Source organism: Coturnix japonica, chromosome 3 (assembly GCF_001577835.2).
Source record: "Coturnix japonica isolate 7356 chromosome 3, Coturnix japonica 2.1, whole genome shotgun sequence".
Taxonomy (NCBI): domain Eukaryota; kingdom Metazoa; phylum Chordata; class Aves; order Galliformes; family Phasianidae; genus Coturnix; species Coturnix japonica.
In genome coordinates, this window is record NC_029518.1 from 82,955,799 (window position 1) to 82,977,424 (window position 21,626).

Genomic DNA, 21,626 nt, shown 5'->3' on the forward strand with positions numbered 1-21,626 from the left:
GACCCCCACCTTGCCACAATCTTCTTTCAGGGAGTTGTTGAGATTGATAAGGTCTCCCCTGAGTCTTCTCCAGACTAAACAATCCCAGTTCCCTCAGCCGGTCCTTAGAAGACTTGTGCTCCAGACCCTTAGATGAGTGAGCTATTTAGATTGGTGAGATGATGAAAACAAGACTGGTACCTGTATCTTAGAATCAGTAAAGAGGCATCAGAAAATTATCACTTATTTACAGCTCTATGAGGAAGACCATACGTCATAGCATGCCTATTTGTCTGAAGTAAGCATGACTACCAGCCCATCATGGAAAAATTAATCACATTTTTAATTAAAATTATGTTATGAAAAGCATTATTCAACACAGACGCACCATTTTCAGTTGCACTATTTCACATATAACTATATAGCTATAAAACTGAGTGCATCTGAGCTCTATAAACTATGGGTGGATTGGTTTAAAAAGCACTTTGGAAATGGAAAGAAAGCTCCCACGATCTGAGAAATGAAATTGCCAGGTCTGAGAGTGACAGAATATTTATTTTACCTCTCTGAACTTCTGCTTTCTCTACTATAATTCACTATGCCATGCTGTATTTCATTAAGCTTTATATATTCTTTAGTCCTCAAAGTCTGTCTAATATTGCTTTTGTTCTGGTTTACTTTACCCAAAAACATCTATGAAGAATTTTATTATTGAATTAGGTGAGAACTACCAAATTTATTCACAGTGATTTGGCCTTGTATAACCAAATTCAGAAACAATCTGATTGTGTGCTACTACTGTTGCTGTGTATTTTTCAGTGAGAATCAGCAAGAGTCATAGAATGGCCTGGGTTGAAAAGGACCACAGTGATCCTCTCGTTTCAGCCCCCTGATACGTGCGGGGTCACCAACCACCAGACCAGGCTGCCCAGAGACACATCCAGCCTGGTTAAAGGAGTCATTACAGAAGTGCTTAGGACAGTAATTCTAAGTGTCCAAGAGGCTAATCCACTCTCCCAGTTAAGGTAGCTGGAAGTTCATGACAAGTACCCATCCAAATCACTCTTTCAAAACCTTTCCCTTATCATAATACGCAGACTAGAAACAACACAAGGAAATACAGAAAATACAAAGGAAGAAAGCATAAGATTCAAACTTTTACTTAGATGAAACGAGTTACCCAGAAAGCTGAGATAAAAAAACAAGAAGTTAGAACATTCACTATTTCCCTGCAAACCCATGACAATGACTCACAGAATCAATTGTACTAAACAGACAACTGGTGGGAGAAAACACGATCATCAATGAAACAAAACAAAGCACACAATGAAGGAGGCCGTGATCTCACACAGATTCCCGTTTGAAAGAATTCTGTGGCTGTAAACATCATGGCACTCACTATAATTCTATCTCAGATTGAATGAGAGGTTTTTAATTCCCCGTGTTTTCTAAAATTAACTTTAGGCCACTACAATGTTCTGTTGATGCTGTTCTGCAGTCTTAATGGAAACTGAGGTCTTACTCTTCTTGGAAAACACACTTGTAAACAGGAGTTTGAATTCTTAACATTATTCTGTTCTTGAACATGAAGAACATTTCTGTGGGCCAGCAAGAACCAAAACTGATCCAAATTTTATCAAGAAAGTAGAAGTCGCATCTAACTGTGCAGAGGCAGACTCTTTTAATTAAAGTTTTCTGTAATTAATAGGCAATTCCTATAGGCTACTTCTTTGCTGCCCTTCCCTTCAACCTCATTTTTAAGCAAACCTCCCTAATACTCGCCAATTACTTTGTGGAAACATGGTGGGGAAACAGAAGCAAATCTACACGTAATCAGGCAACAGCAAAGAACATCACAGTAGAATTTCAGAGTACAGAGAGTGGGATTTAAAAGAATTGAAACCATAGTTCATGAAAAACTTCCTAAATCTTGAAGCCTCTTAGAAGAGATTTTAAAGTTTGGATTTCACCACTTTTACCCTGCAGCATAGCATGTGCATAATAATTAATTTTAAACACATTACCTCTATAAAATGAGTCACTGTGCTGATGATAAAAATTTGTCCACCACATGCAGCCCAAATGGTGTCTTCCATCACAAGCAGACTTCTAACAGGCAGAACCCCCAGCTTAACTGTCTTCTGAGGTTCCGTGTTCCATGTTCCATCTTTAAGAAAAAATAGTGAGAAAGATTGTACGCAATAAAGAAAATTGCAATCCGTGTTGAAAATACTCCTGAAAGCGCTGATCAAGGAGCACCTAGAAAAGCCACTGCACAAAGAGTTCTACAAAGAATGGCTGTAGTGATATCATAGAACCTACTATACAGATCTTCATGAATGGCCACTTCAAGCTGCACTCTGATTTACATCTGTTTAATTTTAGCTTATACAGATAGCTTGTAAAGATAATACAACACTAAAGGGAAAAAAAAAGATGCTTATGTATTCGTTAACTGAACCATTTTTATCAGGATTAATCAATAAACAAGTAAACCCACATTGCTGTTCTCATATAACTGCTTTTCTTCCCAGAGAAAATGCAGTCAGTTACGTTGAGACTAAATGGTCCCAATTCCTCACTTGAAAGCCCTTTTTCTACATAAACTGAAGAAATGTTGTTTACATTACATCACTTACATTACTGCTTCACAATAACAGTGGTAACAGCAATAATGATGTCTCTGCTTTGGAATACTTGTGATTGCTTCTGCCATCTGCGTTATAAGCATAGGAAGTTCTGCATGAATGTGCACAAGAACTTTACAGTGAGCGTGACGGAGCACTGGAACAGGCTGCCCAGGGGGGTGTGGAGTCTCCTTCTCTGGAGATATTCCAGACCCTCCTGGATGCCTACCTGTGCAACCTGGTGTAGGGAGCCTGCTTTGGCAGGGGGGTTGGACTCGATGATCTCTGGAGGTCCCTTCCAACTCCTACAATTCTGTGATTCTGTTATACAGTCTTTGCAGAGTCATTCTCAGGATGTGGCTGTGTTCTCAAAGCATCTTAGTGATAAACAGCATTCAGTTTCAGACTGTCAAAATCATTTTCACGATTTCAGTTTGCAAGAGAGAAGCATGTTTCTAATCATTACCCTATGAGCACTCCCAGCAATGTCAGTCGCTCAAGCTTCATGACTCATGTGTACCATTAGTAATAAAGTAACTTCTGGAAAAGTTTGCATTTGATAGCAACCACATTACTCTGAAATTGAATTGTTAACTGCAGGCTGCCCACACCCTGTGAATGCTGTTTAATTGCAAAGCCTTCCAAGAATAAAGCTGCACACGAGTGTTTATCCTGGTTCTCATTGCCTAAGTTATAATGAGTAAAGAACCCGCAGCAACATCTAGTACATAGCACCCCCATATTTCTTTTTTTAGGGATGAAACTGGCGTAATTCCCATATACTCATACTGTCTCTTCTGAAGGATAAAGACCATGAATTTGGAAAGAGAGCAAATATGCTAAGGATGAAGTTATCGTTTTCTCCTGTAGTTACACTTTACACACTCAACACCACATCACAGTACAGACAAAACTGTTGATTGAACTCAACAGCTCTTAAACACATCCAGTCACTAATCTACACCTAATGCAGAGTTGATTCTAAAGGAACAAGTGAGCTGAGATTCTCAGGATCTCAACCTGACTCTGAGACTTCAACTTGAAATTTCATTTCATTCACCTAAGGCATTTTTTGATGTTGCATCTTAACACCCTCAAATTCTGTGTGACTCCTCAGCTGAACGCTAAGCCACTTTATTAATTTTGATGTAGTCTTTTTTAAAACCATTATTTAGCATTCACAGCGGGCTGAATGAAAAGGATAATCAGTGCCGGTGTTGGGTGGATGTCAATTTTGAAGTTAAATTCCTAAAACAATTTCCTACAAGGTAAGAAAATGGAGCTCAATGTCACTGACAAATACCAACATGTAGAATTTTGATTTGATGAACACATATCAAAACTCACTTTTAACAAACATAATTTCAGTACAACAGTTGCCAACCCAGTATTAAGATTTCAGAATGGAAAAAGAAAGGAAAAAGGTGAGATAGAGACCAGAAGTCTTTTGTATTACCATGACTTTATGCAAAAGAAAAGCAATCCCACTTGATATCATGCTAGGAAAAATCTGGAGCTAGTATCATGTTACCCACAAACCCTCACCATGTGATAAGGATATTCTGTTTGCTTTTATTTCTTCCTGCAGCCATTGCTGTCCTTCTGATCAGACAGCATCTGAGACAGACGAGGGAAAAAAGAGGGCACAGGGAAGACTCTTTAGTCTGGTAATGAGGGCAGTATTTAAATGAGCTGTGTGTTCTTGTCTTTGCCACAATTAATGCTTAATTAATCATACAAAGTGGGGATGACACCAGAAGGAGAAATCAAGCAGTGCTTCTCTGCCCTTATTTCGTGGTGGTCAGGGAAATCTCTTGAGAACTGGAAGCATGGGTACTAATCCTCTCAAGCAAGTCAAGGGATTAAGTCCGGTAATCCAACATGCTTCGGTGAATGCTGTAACCACAAGCTCTCAGCTAAAAGCAAGGTCAGGACTTTATTTTGCTGACCAAGATGTTTTTTTTTTATTCCCCTCCATAGCCAAAATTACTTAACAATTCTGAATCTAGTTCACAAATTGTTTCAAGACTGTCAGAATCACACACTGCCTCCAGATCTCACCAGACCCTACTCAATACCTGCCTGCACAGATTTCACGTTTAATGATGACTTTTTTATGTTATCTTTTGATCCAGTTTCAGTGCTTCAAAAATCTAAGTGAAAAAAAAAAAAAGATATCTCTACTTGTGTAAATAGCTGCAGGTTCAGTATGCAGTGCGGCAACTTAAGTGGCACTACTTATCTACTTAATACTGGGCGCAGCCCTTGCAAAAGATATGAAAAGGCTTCATCTGAAGTTATAAATATTTGGCTAATCACTCAGTTCATATATTGATTTCACTGCAAGGAAAATTAAAAAAGAATAAAAGAAAAAAAAAAAAAGCAAATATAGGGGCCTCTATAGATAGCATTTTAATTTCTGGTATTTACATCTTGTATGAATATGCAATACATGAGGACAGTTTTAAGCATCTTTGTATCTACACACCAATGAATGTTATGTCACTGTTTATAGTTTACATCCCTGCAATGCCCATATCAGGCTGCTCAGCTGCATCAATTTAAGATATCTTATGCTCATCACGTATCTCTAGAATTATGTAGTATTTCTGTAATTTCTTGGTGCTCTTAAGTCTACACAAGATTACCTGACAAAATACAATTTAACTGCTCAGAAAGCCTTTTCAGAGTTTCTAGTAGCTTTCCCTTCTTCTATGCTTTCAGTAGAGATTAACTGTATATGCATTTTTGTTGGTAACTTCCTCTCTTGTTTAGCAGCACTATTGATGATTTCAACAGAGCTGCCAACACAGCCCTGGGAACAGCGGTTGTTGGTTAATTTGTGCAGTGGAGCACAAACATTTTTTCCATCACATGGTACATAAACCAGCACTACTGAGGAGTACGACAGTAGCTACAGAAATAAAAAGAAGTTTAGTACATTTCTTATTGCATGGAAATAAGCTGAAAAATCCAGGTCTGCCCTTATAAACAAGGTGTAAATAGGAATGTCCTGTGCTACACGTGAAGCAGTTGATTTATCTAGACATGTAACAAATTCTTTGTGCTATGTAGATAACAGCACCCTACCTAAAATAACAGGAGTGTCACTGGAAGCTCCAGCATGAGAAATGCAAACAAGACAAACAATGTCAGCATATTTCTGATGTCAAGTATCACAATGGTAACAGCAATAATGTAGCCAACAGCAGTAACATACTCAACACAATAGCATTAGTTTCTTTCTTGGTATCACTGCTTCCCTCTAACAGCTTAGTACAACTTCTTACTTTTCATAGCAATACCAGAACATCAGTTCTACATCAGGTGTTGATCATCACATGCCAGAACTGCACACTCCAGACACATCACAACAGCGCACAGACCCACCCAAGCCTTGAAGTCTGATATCTTTCCTCATATTCACCCTCTCTTGCATTTGTCAAAGTACACATACATTTTTCAGTTTCGGAAGACATCCATCTTGCTAATGAAATGTTCTGATCTCTCTTAAATGCTTGATGCTTCCTTTTAATTTTGTTCCTTTTCCTTGCATCACTGATGAGTGTCCTGAGGCCTCCATAGACAACCAAGTTACCAAAACTCTCAGTTTCAGAGCTGCCTTCGTTTGTTGCCAGTAAATTCTACCTAGATAATGTAAAATTCTGCCCCACACACAGCCAGAACTACCTCAGTTTTTGTTCTCATGGAGCATTTAAATTCAATCATGATTCTCAAAGCTGAGCTTTCACTCACTTCTTAAACCTCAGGACCAGAGCCTAGCAGAATATACATACAGGAACAAGGTCTGAAAAATCTACTGGCAAAACACTGCTTTCATTAAAATACATAAGATGCTTCCTCTTATGGATGTGTGAACTCAGTTCTCTCTATGGCAAAAGATGACTCAAATCAAGCACCTTCTGACTTCCAGTTGAGATCTCTAGTTACCCTGGGTGAGGGCTACTCAAAATGGAATTGGCAATACCCCCAGTCACTTCTTCATGTCAAGGCTGAGCAGCTTTTCAAAGAACATATTTAAAGACCAGGTGACAGGGCAAGAGGACAAAAGTTTATGTATTAAAAAATCATTTGATAAAATAGAGATTTCTTCAGCTGGGGGTCCAGTGCCTTAGCCACTAGGATACGACATGAGAGACTACACATCCTCTTTCTCCTACCCTTTTTGATTCATCCTCAGGTTAAGAAACTGATTATAGATGCAAACTCTGCACTGTGAATCACAAGTGGAGATTGGCACTTCACTATCTCAGCAGCACCCAGAAGAAGGATGACATTAAGAAACATCATGATTCAATTTCTCATTGGATCATGCAGACAATACTCAGAGAATGAAGCTGAAGACTAGGAGGGTGCCCAGGACCATGTCCAGGTGGCTTCAGAAGATCTCCAGGGAAGAGACTCCACAGCCCCCCTGGGCAACCCAGGCCAGTGCTTCACACACACACAAAAGGAACTTACTGATCTTCAGGCATTCAATTACCTCTTGCCTCTCATCCTGTCCCTGGGCATCACTGAAAGGAGCCTGGCTGCATCCACTTTGCACAGTTCCTTCAGGTATTTATATAAACTGACAACATCCCCTCTGAACCTTCTGTTCTCCAGGCTGAAGATTCTCATCTCTCATCTCCCTACCCTTTACTGGACTCTTTCCTGCAGATCCATATCTGTCTTTCACTGAGGTTCCAGAACAAGACTCACTATTCCAATTATGATTTCATCAGTGCTGAGCAGAGAATAAGTATCCCTGAGCATGCCAAGTGTTGTGAATCACGTTTTTGGGGTCGAGTGCACAACAGCTTGCTGCAAGCATAGCATATGCAAGTGAGACACTACGACTGCAATTATGTGCCTAGAAATCAGGCACTGTAATTAAAGCAGCAAGCCTTCCTATTGCACATGAAGTAGGGAGAGTTAATGATGAGAGTCATCTTAACCAAATCCTTCTGAAATGACTGATATGTTACCAGTACTGTTATGAGTAATACATTAAAGTCTTTGTCATAATCATTCTGAGTTTTTATTTCTTTTTCCTGTTTCTCTTCATATTAGTTATGGGAACTTTATGGGAAGGAAATGTATATCACCGTCACAAAGAAAGGAAGTACCTGGAACTGACAGCAGTATATCAGGAACAATATATGCACATTTCATAAAGATTGTGATTTCCTTTTCCTAAAACACTCTTGTGAATGGAAGTCAAACATGTGCTGACCTTTTTTGCTGTTATGTCACTCAGAAAACACATCTGCTGGGCTGTCTGCAACCATCACAAAGGGCTTTTTGTTACTTTTTCTTTTCTTTTTTTTTTCCCAAACAGAGACAATACAGCACACTTTCTCCTTAACCTCATTCAGAATTGTTTTTCCTGGACATATTCCTAATAATTTGGCCCGAAGCAAATACTGGATACACAGTATTTCAGAATGACAGCCACACAGTTACTAGCCCTTTAAACAGGCTCTCAACTGTGAAGTGTCGGATAAACTTTACAGCCCACATCACCACCATTATATAAACATTTAATGCACTAGCAATTTTCTGGTTCCCCTCATTAGTTTTCTCACTCATAAAAGATTAAGGATTACTGGGATAATTATTAAGGCTCCTATTTCTAGGATCAACATACAAGTTGATCCCTACATTCAATTTCCCATGACATTTTCACAGATCATCAGTGTTAGCTCATATTTAGGAACCGAGTAGATTTTAAGATATCAGTGCCCATTAACTTTGCCTCCTAATTTGTTTGAGTACATTCAGGTTCAATACCTTTTTAACTCATAAGTACAAGCACAGCAATACAGACTAGTCTGAGTAAACATGACTACCCTTCATAGCGGAAGAAGTCACAGTGTGAACCTTCATCTCTCCCACTAACACAGCAGGTGTTCCTCAGTTTACCATACATGTTTTTAGTACTCGCTTTAAATTGCTTCAAGACAAAGCTTCTCTATAGCCAGAAAGCACTGTGGGTGACATCAACTAGAAAAAGCTCTCTTGTGAAGAAAGTCAGAAGAGAACACTTGCTATTTCTAAATAAGCTGGAAGCTTACATGCGATAAGCCATCTAAGAAAGCCAAGAGCAAGTAGAGTAATTTATTTACTGAGCACTGTATAACAGATGTTGTGGATCTTTGTACATATGAGCACTGAATTTCAGCAAATGAACAGATCCCTACACATTTTATCTATATAGGAAAAAACACAGATTACAATTCTAACAGAAACTGTCAGGTGGATTTTCACCCTGGAAAATTACTCCCTTTTAATTTTATATACCACAATAGGCTGCACAACTAATTTTCCTGTGCATCACACAGCATTAGTGTTTGTCCTTCTCTGAATGTAGCCTTCACATCAGGATGTGCCCCAGTGGCGCAGTGGTTAAAGACGCCGCCGTGCAACACTGGGGCCCGGAGTTCCAATCCCCCCTGTGGCGCAAGTGGTAGAAGTGCCGCTCTGCTACACAGAGGCTCGAATCCCGGGGGCTGGACTCGATGATCTCTAAGGTCCCTTCCAACCCGCACGAAACTATGAAACTATGAAACTATGTCTTGCAATGCATTTGGCTATATTGCACTCTCACTTTGAAATCTTTCCTTAATCTCCCTTACACTGATAGGCCAAGAAACAAGTTGGTTTGTATATGATTGCAATGTAACCCTCTCTGTAGAAAAGAAGACAACACTGATGAATTACACAAAGCTCCTATTAGGCAGCACTCTCTGCCCATCCTATTTCACTGCTCAGATTCCTTTGTTTGGTAAAATAGGTCAGTGCTCATAAAATCACCCCTTCAGGGCAGAAGAATCACGTGACCACAGCAAGCCATAAGGAATACAAATGCTAATATGGGAGCGGTTGATTTGCACTACGTTCATGAGGCATGGAAGACTGAAATACAACAAACACAGTCCAAATGGCAAAGGGAAACATTACATGACGAGTCAGAAAAAAAAAAGAAGAAAAAAAAAAAGGAAAAAAATATAAGGAAAAAAAAGAATATACATTTCCTGTCTCAGGGCTTCAGCTATCCTGAAACAGAATATGATGAGTTCCTACAATATTCAGCTGCACAGAACAGTGCCTTAGAGGAGGAGGACATTTTGCCCCTCGTGAATACAACACAACCTGCAGTTCGCAATATAATCCTGTCTGATTAACAGCTCTGCTCCATTCTTAACACAAGCTCATGCATCCTTTCTTACCTACACTACTAAGGATGCCACTCGTTTTTCAGGTGGTCCTTTTCAGACAAAGTTGAGTGACAGCAATTGCACTCATTCCTTTCAGAGAAGATGGCAGTTCAACTTTCCACCCCAGACAGTTACACACAGAAAACGAAACATCAAAAATGATGCTGTGATTGTGGGGTCAGTGTCTTCTTCTGTACCTCCAAAACATGGAGAGATTTGCTATTTAGTGAGAAAAAAAAAAAATAACAGTCTAAAATGTAATGTCTGATTTCAGACAGCTCAAGAGGAAACCCACTGTATTGAAGATGGCAACTGGTGAAGGAAAATCTCCTTCCCAACACATCTTTCATATTCTCTGTAGCTTGGGAAAAAAACAAAAACAGAAAAAAAACCCCCACAAACCATGTCCCTTCCCAAGCTGAGTGTTCATGACAGTAGATAATACAAGTGACATATCGCTTCTTCCACACATTCCAGACACCAAACCTGTCTCTCCAATTGGAGGCTGGCACAGCCTAACCGGACAGCAGTACCAGCTTTGTACTGTGCAAGTTGTCTCTCTGCAAACACTTCACTTAGAGCTACCTAGAAAACCATGTTTCAGACTGAGCAAAACCCCACTGCTTTGGAGCTGATCTGTAGATGTATGCAGTATTGCGCAAAAGTTCATGAGACATCAGGAAAGGCACAGACAAACACACACACCAGCTCTGAAGAAGCTGAGTCTGGTTTAGAAGCACTACCTGGGATTTTCCTTTACTTAGATTATTTTAGCCAATTATTTTGCCAGTTATTTTCTGTCTAGCTATGAAAAAGGATTTCTACTATGAAGGACACGAGATACACTCACAGGAAACATTTATATCTGCTAAACAAAAATTGAGTCATAGTTTCAAATGAGATATACAGAAATCTATCTATAGGAAATTTACATTTCATAAACATAGCTATTAGGAAGTGAGTGGAATTAGCACAGCTTTATGTAAAATACAGTAAACTATGTGTTATCACACACATTTCCGTGGACTTGTGTGATATTAAAGAGAGGGGTTTAAACTGGTGCACAAATCAGTTCTGATATAATGTATCTTGCAGTAGCGAATAAAACAAAATAGAACACAATCAAATTATTTAGTATCTTTCAAAATGAGAAATGAAAGTGTTAAACTAAAATAACTCAGCATTCATTTGCCCCCCTGTAATTATAATTAACCTTACTACAGAACTTGAAAAGAGGGGGAAAACATCGTCATGGAAAAGTATTTCAGCCAAAATATACTGACATGCAAGTTCCTCAGGATGTTATCAAATCATATCACTACATTACCTTCTGCTTTTGTGTAGATTGCAATGTTTCCATTTACCAAGCCAGCAAACAAGTATTGTGACATATATGTCAAGCTCATGACAGTTGATTTTTCAGGAGTGAAGAAGTGCTGAAGTCGAATTTTCTTTGAGCCTTGGCAGCTTTTATAAATAGAAATGCTACAAAAAGAAATAAGAAAAAGATAAGTCTGCAAAATACTTAATAGAATATTCACTAAAGAGATTTGTGATAAAATACTGGGGAAAAAATATCTTCTTCCTTACATAGGAAGACAAATATGGAAATATGGAAAGAACTATCTTGACCCTTCAAAATATCTATGTAGATAATTTGTAGTTGCTTAACAAAGAAACTGGAAATACAGGGGAAAAAATGGAGAAGTATTTCTTCAACAATGAAATATAGGAAGAATTATGCTGTAAATTCCTCTTACAGGTCTGTCCAAAACTTCCCATTGGTTAGAAAGGAAAGAAAGGATTAAGTACTATCTGTATAATTAGGGGAAAGAGAAGAAACTTTCGCTATCAGACATCAATTGTACTTAAAATTCTAATAGTTCTTAAACATTGTCACCATAGGTACATTAGTAATATTGAATAATTAAATCTAGAATGAATTGCATTTCACACACAAAGGCAATTAGTACAATCAGATTTTGCAATTGTTATAAATATTGCATTTTCCTTACACAGATTTTTTTTTTCTCCTTCATTTATACCAGTTAGAAAGCTGAGAAGAAATTGCATATAGTTGCATGCTTATGTCCTCACGAGTCAAAGCAAGATTTGTTCACTTACTGAGTTACAATTTAAGAAGGCACAGCTTTTTTCAATTGAGTCATGACTCAGTGAGGTCATCAGTTCAACCAAAGCAAAATAATTCATGTCAACAGTAAACAGCAATAGTATTTATTTGCATGGCAAATCCTGCACCATATCACACTGTAGGAGGCTAATGGGTTCCTCATTTAACACTTCTCCCATTTTAAACACTTTCCGACACTTAAAAATTATGCTGTAACATTGAAAAATGATATTTATATTGTTCAGACACTACATATGATTAATTAAGCCTCTTTCATTAAGTAAAGGTTTTATTTTTATTTTAAATAATACACAGTATATTTTAAAACCACGCAGAGCATATTTTTTCTTTAGGTGGATTTAGATGACAATGATAAGTTGAGGTCATCGTAGAGAAACAAACATTTTCTAGGAAGTAACTCAATTTTTTGTGGCAGAGTAATAAAGCTAATGAATAAATCATACACAGTATGCTAAAAATGAGAATCACCTTCCTTCTTCCATGCCAAGGCAAATAGTAGGCACATTAGAAGCTTTTGTAGGAACATTTTCAGAGTTGAGAGACGTATTTATCTCTTTTATTTTCTCTTCTTCTGGTATGTAGACCATGCAGAGTATCCGTGATTCCACATTGAAGCATTCAATAACCTTAGGGCCAGAGCTTTGAAATGAGACTATTGCAATCTGGCCCATCTGATTAGTACAACTGCCAATCTGAATTGGAAAGAGAAAAAATAATAGTAATAAAAATAGACAAAGACTGATAACTGTCTCCAGCAGGAGCAGCATTAACAAGGAGGAATATTGGAAAGTTAAAGAGGGCATCTCAAGTTGAACAAGAAAATAATTCAACTCATAATATGTTTTAAGACATTATATAAGAACGCAGAATTCCCCTGTATGCTCACAGAAACTTTTGGCCTATTCTGAAATGTACATACAGAATGTATTGCAATTAGAGTAAGCAGCTGTGCAATATATTATTTTAAAAACCAGCATTCTTAGTTATCTCAGCTGCTCTCGAAACTGATAATATAGTTGAATTTTGTCCTTTGAAGAGTAACAGGGTCAGGTCTACACATAAATGCTCTACTGCAACAGAACGGGGGATTTTCAATATCATCCATTTGTAAACTTGCAGATACATATCCTTCAATTTCTCCTTGATCCAAATCTAATTATTGTCAATATGTTCACAAATATTTTAGGAAGCTGGGAAGAGTAGAAAAATAAAGGAGAAAAAAGAAAATTATGCAGTAGTAGAAAGACTTCATTGGCGTGTATTTGTGATGACTGCAAACAACAAAGACAAAAAGAAATTACACAAGTCATCCCGAAAAAGACCACTGAAAAAAAAACTATTTTTAACTTTTAACTCTCAAGGGTTCCAAAACATTGTCCCTTAAAATCTCAGTTTTGCAGTAATGAGAAAACCTGCTGAAATATTTAGCATTTAAAAAACAAAATAAAAATAGGCGGTATCACTTTGGTAGAATACCAGCACATTTAGGTCATCATAATAATGGGCTGGTATATTACCTTCCTGTGTACACACTTAAACAGACTGCTTATAGCTAAAACATTTTTCAAATATGGATGCAGACAAAAGGACAGTGTGAGCTCAAATGGTTTGAAATAGCACATAACTCACATCTAATAGTGCTCACCTGATTTCATTCTGTGCAAGAATAACAATCACACATAAATAGAGTACAGTGAGATCAAACAAATTTACAAGTTACCACCTATATAAGTCCATCTTTAATAGTAATAAAAAAAAAAAATAATGTCAGGTCCAAATGCTACTGTGACAAAAAAAAACATCTCCATAAAACAAACCTCTCTCAAAGACTGAACTTACCCAAAGAAAGCCATGTTCCATGGAACAGGAATCTGACTCTGTTTCTCCAGGGAGGTACAGCTCAGGATTGTAAGCGGCGCATTCAATCTTCAAACAAACAAAAAAGAAGCAGACAGTAAAGGTTAAAAAGACATAGCTGATTCAGTGTTATTTAATCTGTCATTAACTAAAGAAATCATTTAAGGATACCACAGTGTCAGAAAAGAAGTCAATCTAGCCCATCCAGCTTCCAGCGGGCAGGGTCAACTGCACGTGTATCATTCCTAGCACATTCTTTGCTCTAGCACTCTTACAGACATTAAAAGATAAAGACTACAAATTATCCACCTGATCTGTCCAAAGGCTTCACAGAGCTTCAAACTGTGTTACTTTTTTTCCAGGCATCCAACCTAAAGTCCCCCCGATGTAAATACTAACCTCCTCATCCTAGCAATCAGAAATTACCTTCCCTTCTATAGTGTTCTTTCACATATAAGGCTACTATACGTCACAACCCTCTTTGAGTCTCCTCTTTGTTAGGCTCAGTGAGCACAATTACTAATTCATTTAACTATTTTGCTAAATCTTGTTTTAAACTTTTTAAGTTAGTGTTTCAAATCTTTGCTTATGACCTCTGTTTTACAACTGGCATCTCTCTATGAACTCCATACATTTGAAAGTGCAGAACTTTGTAAACTGAACACCCTGTTCCAGATGATCTGTAAAATACTTACTATGTAAAACACTACATGCTTACCTCCTCTGAACTTTGTTAGTATGTATTCCATTGGTTATTTGCTCTTTGTAACAATATCACATTTTTTTAACCAGTTCTTACCTTGTTAGTATCTTAAAAATTGCTTTTATGGACTTCCTGAGCAATCACCTCCTCAGTCTGTACTTGCAAAGGTACTTAATTCTGCCAGAGAATACTGTGTGCCTGTCCTAATTACTATCACCCTCTTTATTTCTTCAGATTATTTCTTCAGGTGTTCTACTCATTTTGAATGTCAACGCTATGCTTCAAAATACTTTAAATCCCCTCTCAGTTCTTGTTATTACATCACTGTCAGTAAACTAAAAACTAAACTTATGATTCTATTATCCAGGCCATTTAAGGAAAAAGAAATAAAAACAATAAACTCAACCACCTCTTAAAGAGTTACACCAGACTCAAGATAAGTGCAAGTCTATCCTTGCTCAGAAAATGAAATGCGAGTATACAAGCTCTAAAAAATGCCTTTTTATGATTTATTTCTATTTTCTCTAATAAGAAGTCCACATAAGCTCTTCACTATTATGAACTTCTTGAATATATCTTCAACAGAGTAAAAAGGTTCCTGATGAGGTGCGACATTATGCTTTTAGACAACATCCTGTACGATTCACACTCACGTGCTTGCCTCAGACATCAATGACATAATACTGCTTGAGATTCTGGAGACAAGTTGGTTAGTATTAACTTGCACGCTTCAACAGAGTTTTGCAACATCATCTCACTACAGTGACAAACAAGGACAAAAGACACATCAAAAAAATAAAAGAGCTATTTTTGCCAGTCTTAGCGTGTCTCATTTAACAAATGCTGGCACTATCTACTCATAGTGGTGATGTACAGTAACTGCGACAACTAAGTACATCACTAAAGAAAGAAAAAGTTAACCAGCTGGCTAGGTATTTCTCAGGCTGTTTCTTACATCTCTGTGTCACTTTGTGTCTTACTCAAAAACTGATGACATTTTTCAGTCAAATCTTGGCAGTTTAGCTCTCCATCTCAATAAGCCTTTTACACAATGATGTGAATTTGTTCTGATGGCTGTTACTGACTCCCTGTACTATCAGGCAGTCTGAGCAGTGTGCTAGGAGATAGCAGGATCAGCCAAGCAAAGAGCTCTTCCCACCCCAACCTGTACCTCTACACTGAAACCACAGCTGAAGCTGTAGAAAAGCAGGAGAAATATTTAGGTGACTTCATCCAGGAATATCACTGCCTCAAGAACATCAGGAGTGACAGCTGGGCTTCTATGTTCTCCTTTGGATCTGTGAAACTAGCAGAGCTGTCTTGGAGCTCAGGCAGACTCTGCCATAGACACGTCCTCTGTTGAGGTGATCACAGCAAAGACCATTACGTAACTGTATGGGCGTGTGACCTCCCCATCCTTTCAAAACAAACAGATCATTTTGAAACTTGATTACAGGGGATGAACCTGAGCCTTTAAGGCACTTGGCACAGACCTATAGAACTTACAAATACATAGGCTCTATGGAAATGTGAGTATTTAAAATTCCCTTTAGAATAATCAGTTTAGTTATTTATCCAGTGGTGACATAGAAAGCATTCAATAAACACAGATCCAAGTGTCTATTAAGATATGAATGACTAAAGGTATAAAAGAGAGAGGAAACTCTCAGCAGATCTCAGCTGCTGTAAGCCGCAGCTCCAATCTGGCTCCATTTAAAACTGTTACACATTTCCAATGCATTGTTTTCCTTGAGTGATGAGCTTACACCCAAAAATAAATGCTGTATCATATAAAACTACATACGTTGTTCTCTGAGGTCTCAAATACTGTGTTCCTGCAACCCTCTTGGACTTTCTATTGCTGCTGGTCTAAAACCAAAGTATGCATTAGCAGTAATTAAAGAGAACTAACAGATGAGAACTAATAGATGTTTTTATAGTACAGTTTTCCTTAGAAGTAACATCACTAAAGAAAACAAATTGTAATTTTGCACAATCAGCTCTATTCACCTTAAACTCCTGCTGCTTGGCCATCATCACTGGCATGTGTCTAACAAGCAGAGGATGTTTCTCCTTTTTGATTTGATTCCCATCATCTTCTACACAGAACCAACCTAACAGGTTATCCTCCGCTGTAATGGAAAGAACAAACAACAAACATCCCACAACACTTTCATTGAATAACTGCTTAAATCTCTCTACAGAAATAGGAAATAATTATCTTACAATTGGTTAGTAATGATCAGGATCTTCTCATGTCATATATACATTCATTGGAATAAACAACAAAAGCGTGAGCAGAAATTCAATATGGCAGATTATGTAACCACTGTTAATGCCAAAAACAACACTTAATACTTGCTAAATGTTAATGATCTTGTCAGTAGTTATTTAAAAGAGGTAAAGGTAAAAAACACCTTTCTCTTCCTCTTTTAACTCCTTAAATGATATCAAGCCTTTCCTCAATCTTATCAAACCTACCATCTGCGAATATGACTATTTCTCTGCCAGAAAATTAGCATCGCTACCATCTGCTATTTATCATCATCACAAGGATCCATCTCCTGCAATGATGAAGACATCCAGTTTTCTTTCCTTTTTTGTTTTATCTGTCTTCTCTGAGATGCCACTAAAATGCCATTTTTTGAGAAAGTGCTGGCAATGTAACACTGTACATCTTAAACACTGTATTGTAACTTGATAGGAAACGTAAGGCGTAAAAAACCGAGAATTACCAAGGGCTAGTTTAGCCATTTGCAGATTGTTGATCCAAGACTGTTTGATGGCAGGGGTAAATGTATTGAATACAGCTGTAAAGAAAGTAGGCCGCCCAGACCTGCAAGACAAAAAAAATAAATGAAAAACAAATACACAAAAGGCAGCGATTCTAAATGTATTACGTGTGAGATTCAGACAGGGCTAGAAAAGTCAAGCAAGACAAAATTCCACCATCTTCCAACACAAAGATAAAGGAGAGCTCAGATAGAAACTTGCAGGCTATGATAAGCTACACATCCGTCCCTCTTCTCATAGTTTACATGAAAAGGTATAAGAAGAATAATCCTCCTTGGAAAATCAATATCATAGTGGCTACTCCTTGTCAAGTGCCATCACCACAGTTCCTCTCTAATCCTGCATCAGAAACTTAAGGTTGAGGAACAGGAGAAAAACTACATGGCTGTTCTGAAACATGGAAGTTGCAAATGCTTCAGCATGAGAAAGCAATTCAGAGGCTAAGTGTTGAGAGGGGAGAACAGGAAGACCTAAAGATCCCAAATCCTCCCTGGTACATCTCTACCTGACACACAAACCCATGCAGAAAGTTTCATGATCAATAATTACTACTGACTTGTCCTGTTTTCCTGGAAGCTGCAGCTGAATTCTACAGCGATCTGCTGCTCTGATTTCATCTTCTTTTTTCAAGATCAATTTTTGTAAACCTGAGGTCCAGTCATGTGCTACCGATTGGTTTAAGTTCTGAAAAATTTAAAAAACAATGCTAAGGATCAACATTCATCTACCGACCTATTTCCAGCGAGTTAATTAACGTCACCTTTATGTACAAAGAGTCCCAAATACTTGGCTCTCATTTAGTTCTCATTTTAATCATGGATAATTTAGTTACATTTGTAAACACACTTGAAAAATGTCTGTAAAGATTGTTAATGTATCTCAGCTGATAATTTACTTGCGCACAGCTCAGATTTTGATGATACGTGATTAACACTCCCAAGGATTTGTCAAACTAAGAAATGCAAATTTGCATCAGTTGCTCATACAATCCTTTTTCTTCATTACAATTAACAGCTACCAAGAATCTACAAATTCTATTTCTAAAGGAAATCTCAAGGAAGCCTCTATAAATCCCTCTGCCAATGTGTCTGTTCAAATCTTTGTGGCCAAAATGTTTATGTAGCCATCGTGGAAGCTCTGTGTAGTTGCAACCCGCTTAAGTGAGATGCCAAAACATTAATTCTCTGTAACCTAAATGTAAATTTATTCACATGCAAGAGCACATGAATTACCAATTGACAAAATGTTACAAGTATTAAAGTATTTTTCAAAATCAAACTGACCTCATTCCTCATCTAAATTACTCTAATTATTTTAAACATCTCTGTTTGGAAACCTTGAGGAAACATTACAGTTTTTAAATGTAGTTGGCTCTCACTGGCAGCAAAAGTGGAAAGGCTTTGTATATTTTGATTCTATGATTTTAGTGGATGAAAGTACTACAGTATCTATTACAGTATCTATTGTACACCTAATTCCAATAATGCAGCTGAAATTCACCTTCATATCCTGGTGAAATGTTGTCCAAACACACTGCTTCCTTCCTTTTCATCAAGTTTTATGTTCTATTTAATGCCCTTGACTCTGAAGGCAGGATATTCCAGGAGAAACTCAGCTTTCATATATACAAACATTAACTTACAGTCTATGGTGGCAGGTAGGAACTTTAAAATGTACTCAAGCATACATAAAACATTAAAAAAACAAAAGGTAAAGGAGAAAGCAACTGAAAATATATTACTGATCTATTTTTAAGTCTTATGAATGAGGAGAACAGATAATTCATTCTGAAATACTGTGCCAGTGTTCTATATCTATTTGTTAGAACAAAGGCTAAATGAGAGGGGCGTGAAAAAAACCAAAGCAAATTGCTTTCAAAATTCATCACAACATCCATTAATGTTTTTTTGATTTGCACTTAAGTACAATTTCTCCCTAAAAGCTAGAATTATAGGCTCATACGAGCATCAAGAGCTTCCTCCAAACAACCACCCTCCTACTACCTTGTCTAACTGTAAGAATCTAATTTCCTAAGATCAAAACATAATTCTGTTTCCATATAAGCTTATCAGCTGCTGAGGAAATGTAGACTCTTATAGTTTCCGCCTACACTTAAAAACAATGAAGCAAAACAAGATTAAAAGACAGCCGTAATCTACTTACAGAAGTAAACATTTAAAAGCAATTGAATTACCAGAGATAAAAATGATTTCTTTACAGAGAGAACATCTTCCATAGATCCTAGGAAAAAACAACTGGGATATTTTACAACAAGAATACATTTTAAAAACAAATCCAGCTTTGTTTATTACCTGATAATTTCCTTTAAGGCTGCCTATTAATTGACTAATTTGACCAACTACATTCAAATCATGTAAAAGGTTCTGCAGATCATGGTATAGTTGCCCTGGTCCCATATACAGCTTGTCTAAAATGAACAAGAACATAATGTTATATATAATAAAAGTATGTAATTCTCAGTTAAAGGAGGAAAGCATGACAAAGATAATATTATTAACAAATATTGCTACTTCTTAACACTATGATAATTAGGTTTATGAAAATAGGCTTTGCTCTTTCTAGAGCACAAAAACAACCAACACATCAATATGCAGAGAGAGTCTTCTTTACATCCAAAAACCAGTGTTCACTTCACTGCTCCAGGTGTTTTCAGTGCTCCTATAGACAGATACTTATGAAACGCATCATGGAAAGCAGTAGCAGTATATATTATTGTATACTAGCATTGCATATATGGGTGTTACCATACTCATTTCCTTTTAGTTCACTTTATATTGCCTTTTTCAGTTTGTTCATCTATTATGAAGGACAGCATCATCTGTGGCTTTAATATAATCTACCAAGTTTTCGAATCCCTGCTTGCACCTCAGTTCCCAGACATGATGCTAGCAGAGAGAGGGCTACAAAACTCTTGTGGAAACAACACCCTCCCCTCCAAGCCCCACACTGACTCACACAGAGTCAGCATGTTTCCCTTTGGAATGACAGGATACAGGCTGTATTATTTTTCCAGGAAACCCCTGCAGATTATTAATCTCATGCAGTGCAGTGTTCAAGCTGCAGCTCCAAGCCACAGTTTTGGAAGACAGTCTGTGGGCAGCAAATCACCCTGACCAGGAGGTTTTCAAGACTGTGCTGGCAAGAATATGAAGTAGATCTATTTCTAGCTATGTATACCATGTCTATTTGACAAGCCCTGCAGCCATACAAGGAGGATGCTCTAAAAACATGATTTGAATTCTGAGCACTCCTGAGTGGACTCAGTGGCTCTTTTGTGGGTCCCTTTTGACACAGGATATTTTGTGATTCTGTTATTAATCCAAGGACTGCAGCTGGTGGAAGACCAGTAGCACTCACTGGCATGCTGCTGATCCTTGACATCCTCCTCCCCCCAGGTACCTCCACACTATGCTGCAGGAGCATGGAGGGTCCTGGCCTGCAGGCTGGCAGCATCCCAGGGATGGCCATGTTGTACTACCTGTGATGGGCAGTGCAGCCAGGTGTCAGCACTATGTGGCTGGGACCAGAATGGAATAAAAACCCAACCAGAGGCCCAACAAATGCAACAAACCAAACACAAAGTTGTCTATCATACTGATCAAGGCCATCACTGGACATTTTCATAATCTACACTACATTAAGGCAAGAATCTGTCCAAAACCTTGAAGGCTGAAATATCACAATCCCTAAGGGAAATGCTATGGGTTACTTTATTTACAAATTCTTCACTTTACTGTAGGAAAACACCATGTAAACTGGAGCCATTGCACTTGCCCAGAAAACTGAAAATTATTCTCATGCTTTTAGATGCTCTGGTAAATGGAATGAAAGGATTTCTGAGTATTGCCCTTGAGCACTGAGCAGGAACAACTGCACTTACACCATTTACCCAAGCAGAGAAAAGATGCAACTTTCATCCACTCTCCTTTGCCTGTTCTGAATGTTAATTAAAAGCACAATGGAGCCTTTCTTATCCTCACAAACAAATCAGTCTTTAGCAAAAGATCATTATATTTACTATATACAATGGAAAGGAAATAAATCCAAAGTAGACAGACCTAGAAGGAAGAGCCTTTAGATGCTGTTCAGAATTTCTTTTCCTATACAAAATTTTCACACTTCTGTATTTGCAGACCATGAACTTTCATTAAGCTGCATTTTCACTTTCTCCAATCCAAATACTTGAAAAAACATGTGAAAATCTCTCCTTGAATCTCTCTTCTTCTGATAGCTTAAACCTTTTTACTAACTAATCTCTCTACAATAATTATCAA

General features: G+C 37.7%; 1 protein-coding gene across 7 annotated transcripts in view; it reads right to left on the reverse strand.

Annotated features, from left to right (window-relative positions):
- Positions 1 to 21,626, reverse strand: part of ARHGEF10 (Rho guanine nucleotide exchange factor 10) — a 102,984-nt gene that overhangs the window by 17,425 nt on the left and 63,933 nt on the right. For all 7 annotated transcript variants that reach the window (XM_015859320.2, XM_015859322.2, XM_015859321.2 and 4 more), the window contains 8 exons: positions 19,644 to 19,759; positions 17,888 to 18,015; positions 17,274 to 17,374; positions 16,549 to 16,670; positions 13,818 to 13,904; positions 12,447 to 12,670; positions 11,154 to 11,311; positions 2,004 to 2,146 (listed from right to left, as the gene is read on the reverse strand). In XM_015859320.2, coding sequence (XP_015714806.1) covers positions 2,004 to 2,146; positions 11,154 to 11,311; positions 12,447 to 12,670; positions 13,818 to 13,904; positions 16,549 to 16,670; positions 17,274 to 17,374; positions 17,888 to 18,015; positions 19,644 to 19,759 — 1,079 coding nt within the window. The remainder of the gene's footprint in view (positions 1 to 2,003; positions 2,147 to 11,153; positions 11,312 to 12,446; positions 12,671 to 13,817; positions 13,905 to 16,548; positions 16,671 to 17,273; positions 17,375 to 17,887; positions 18,016 to 19,643; positions 19,760 to 21,626) is intronic.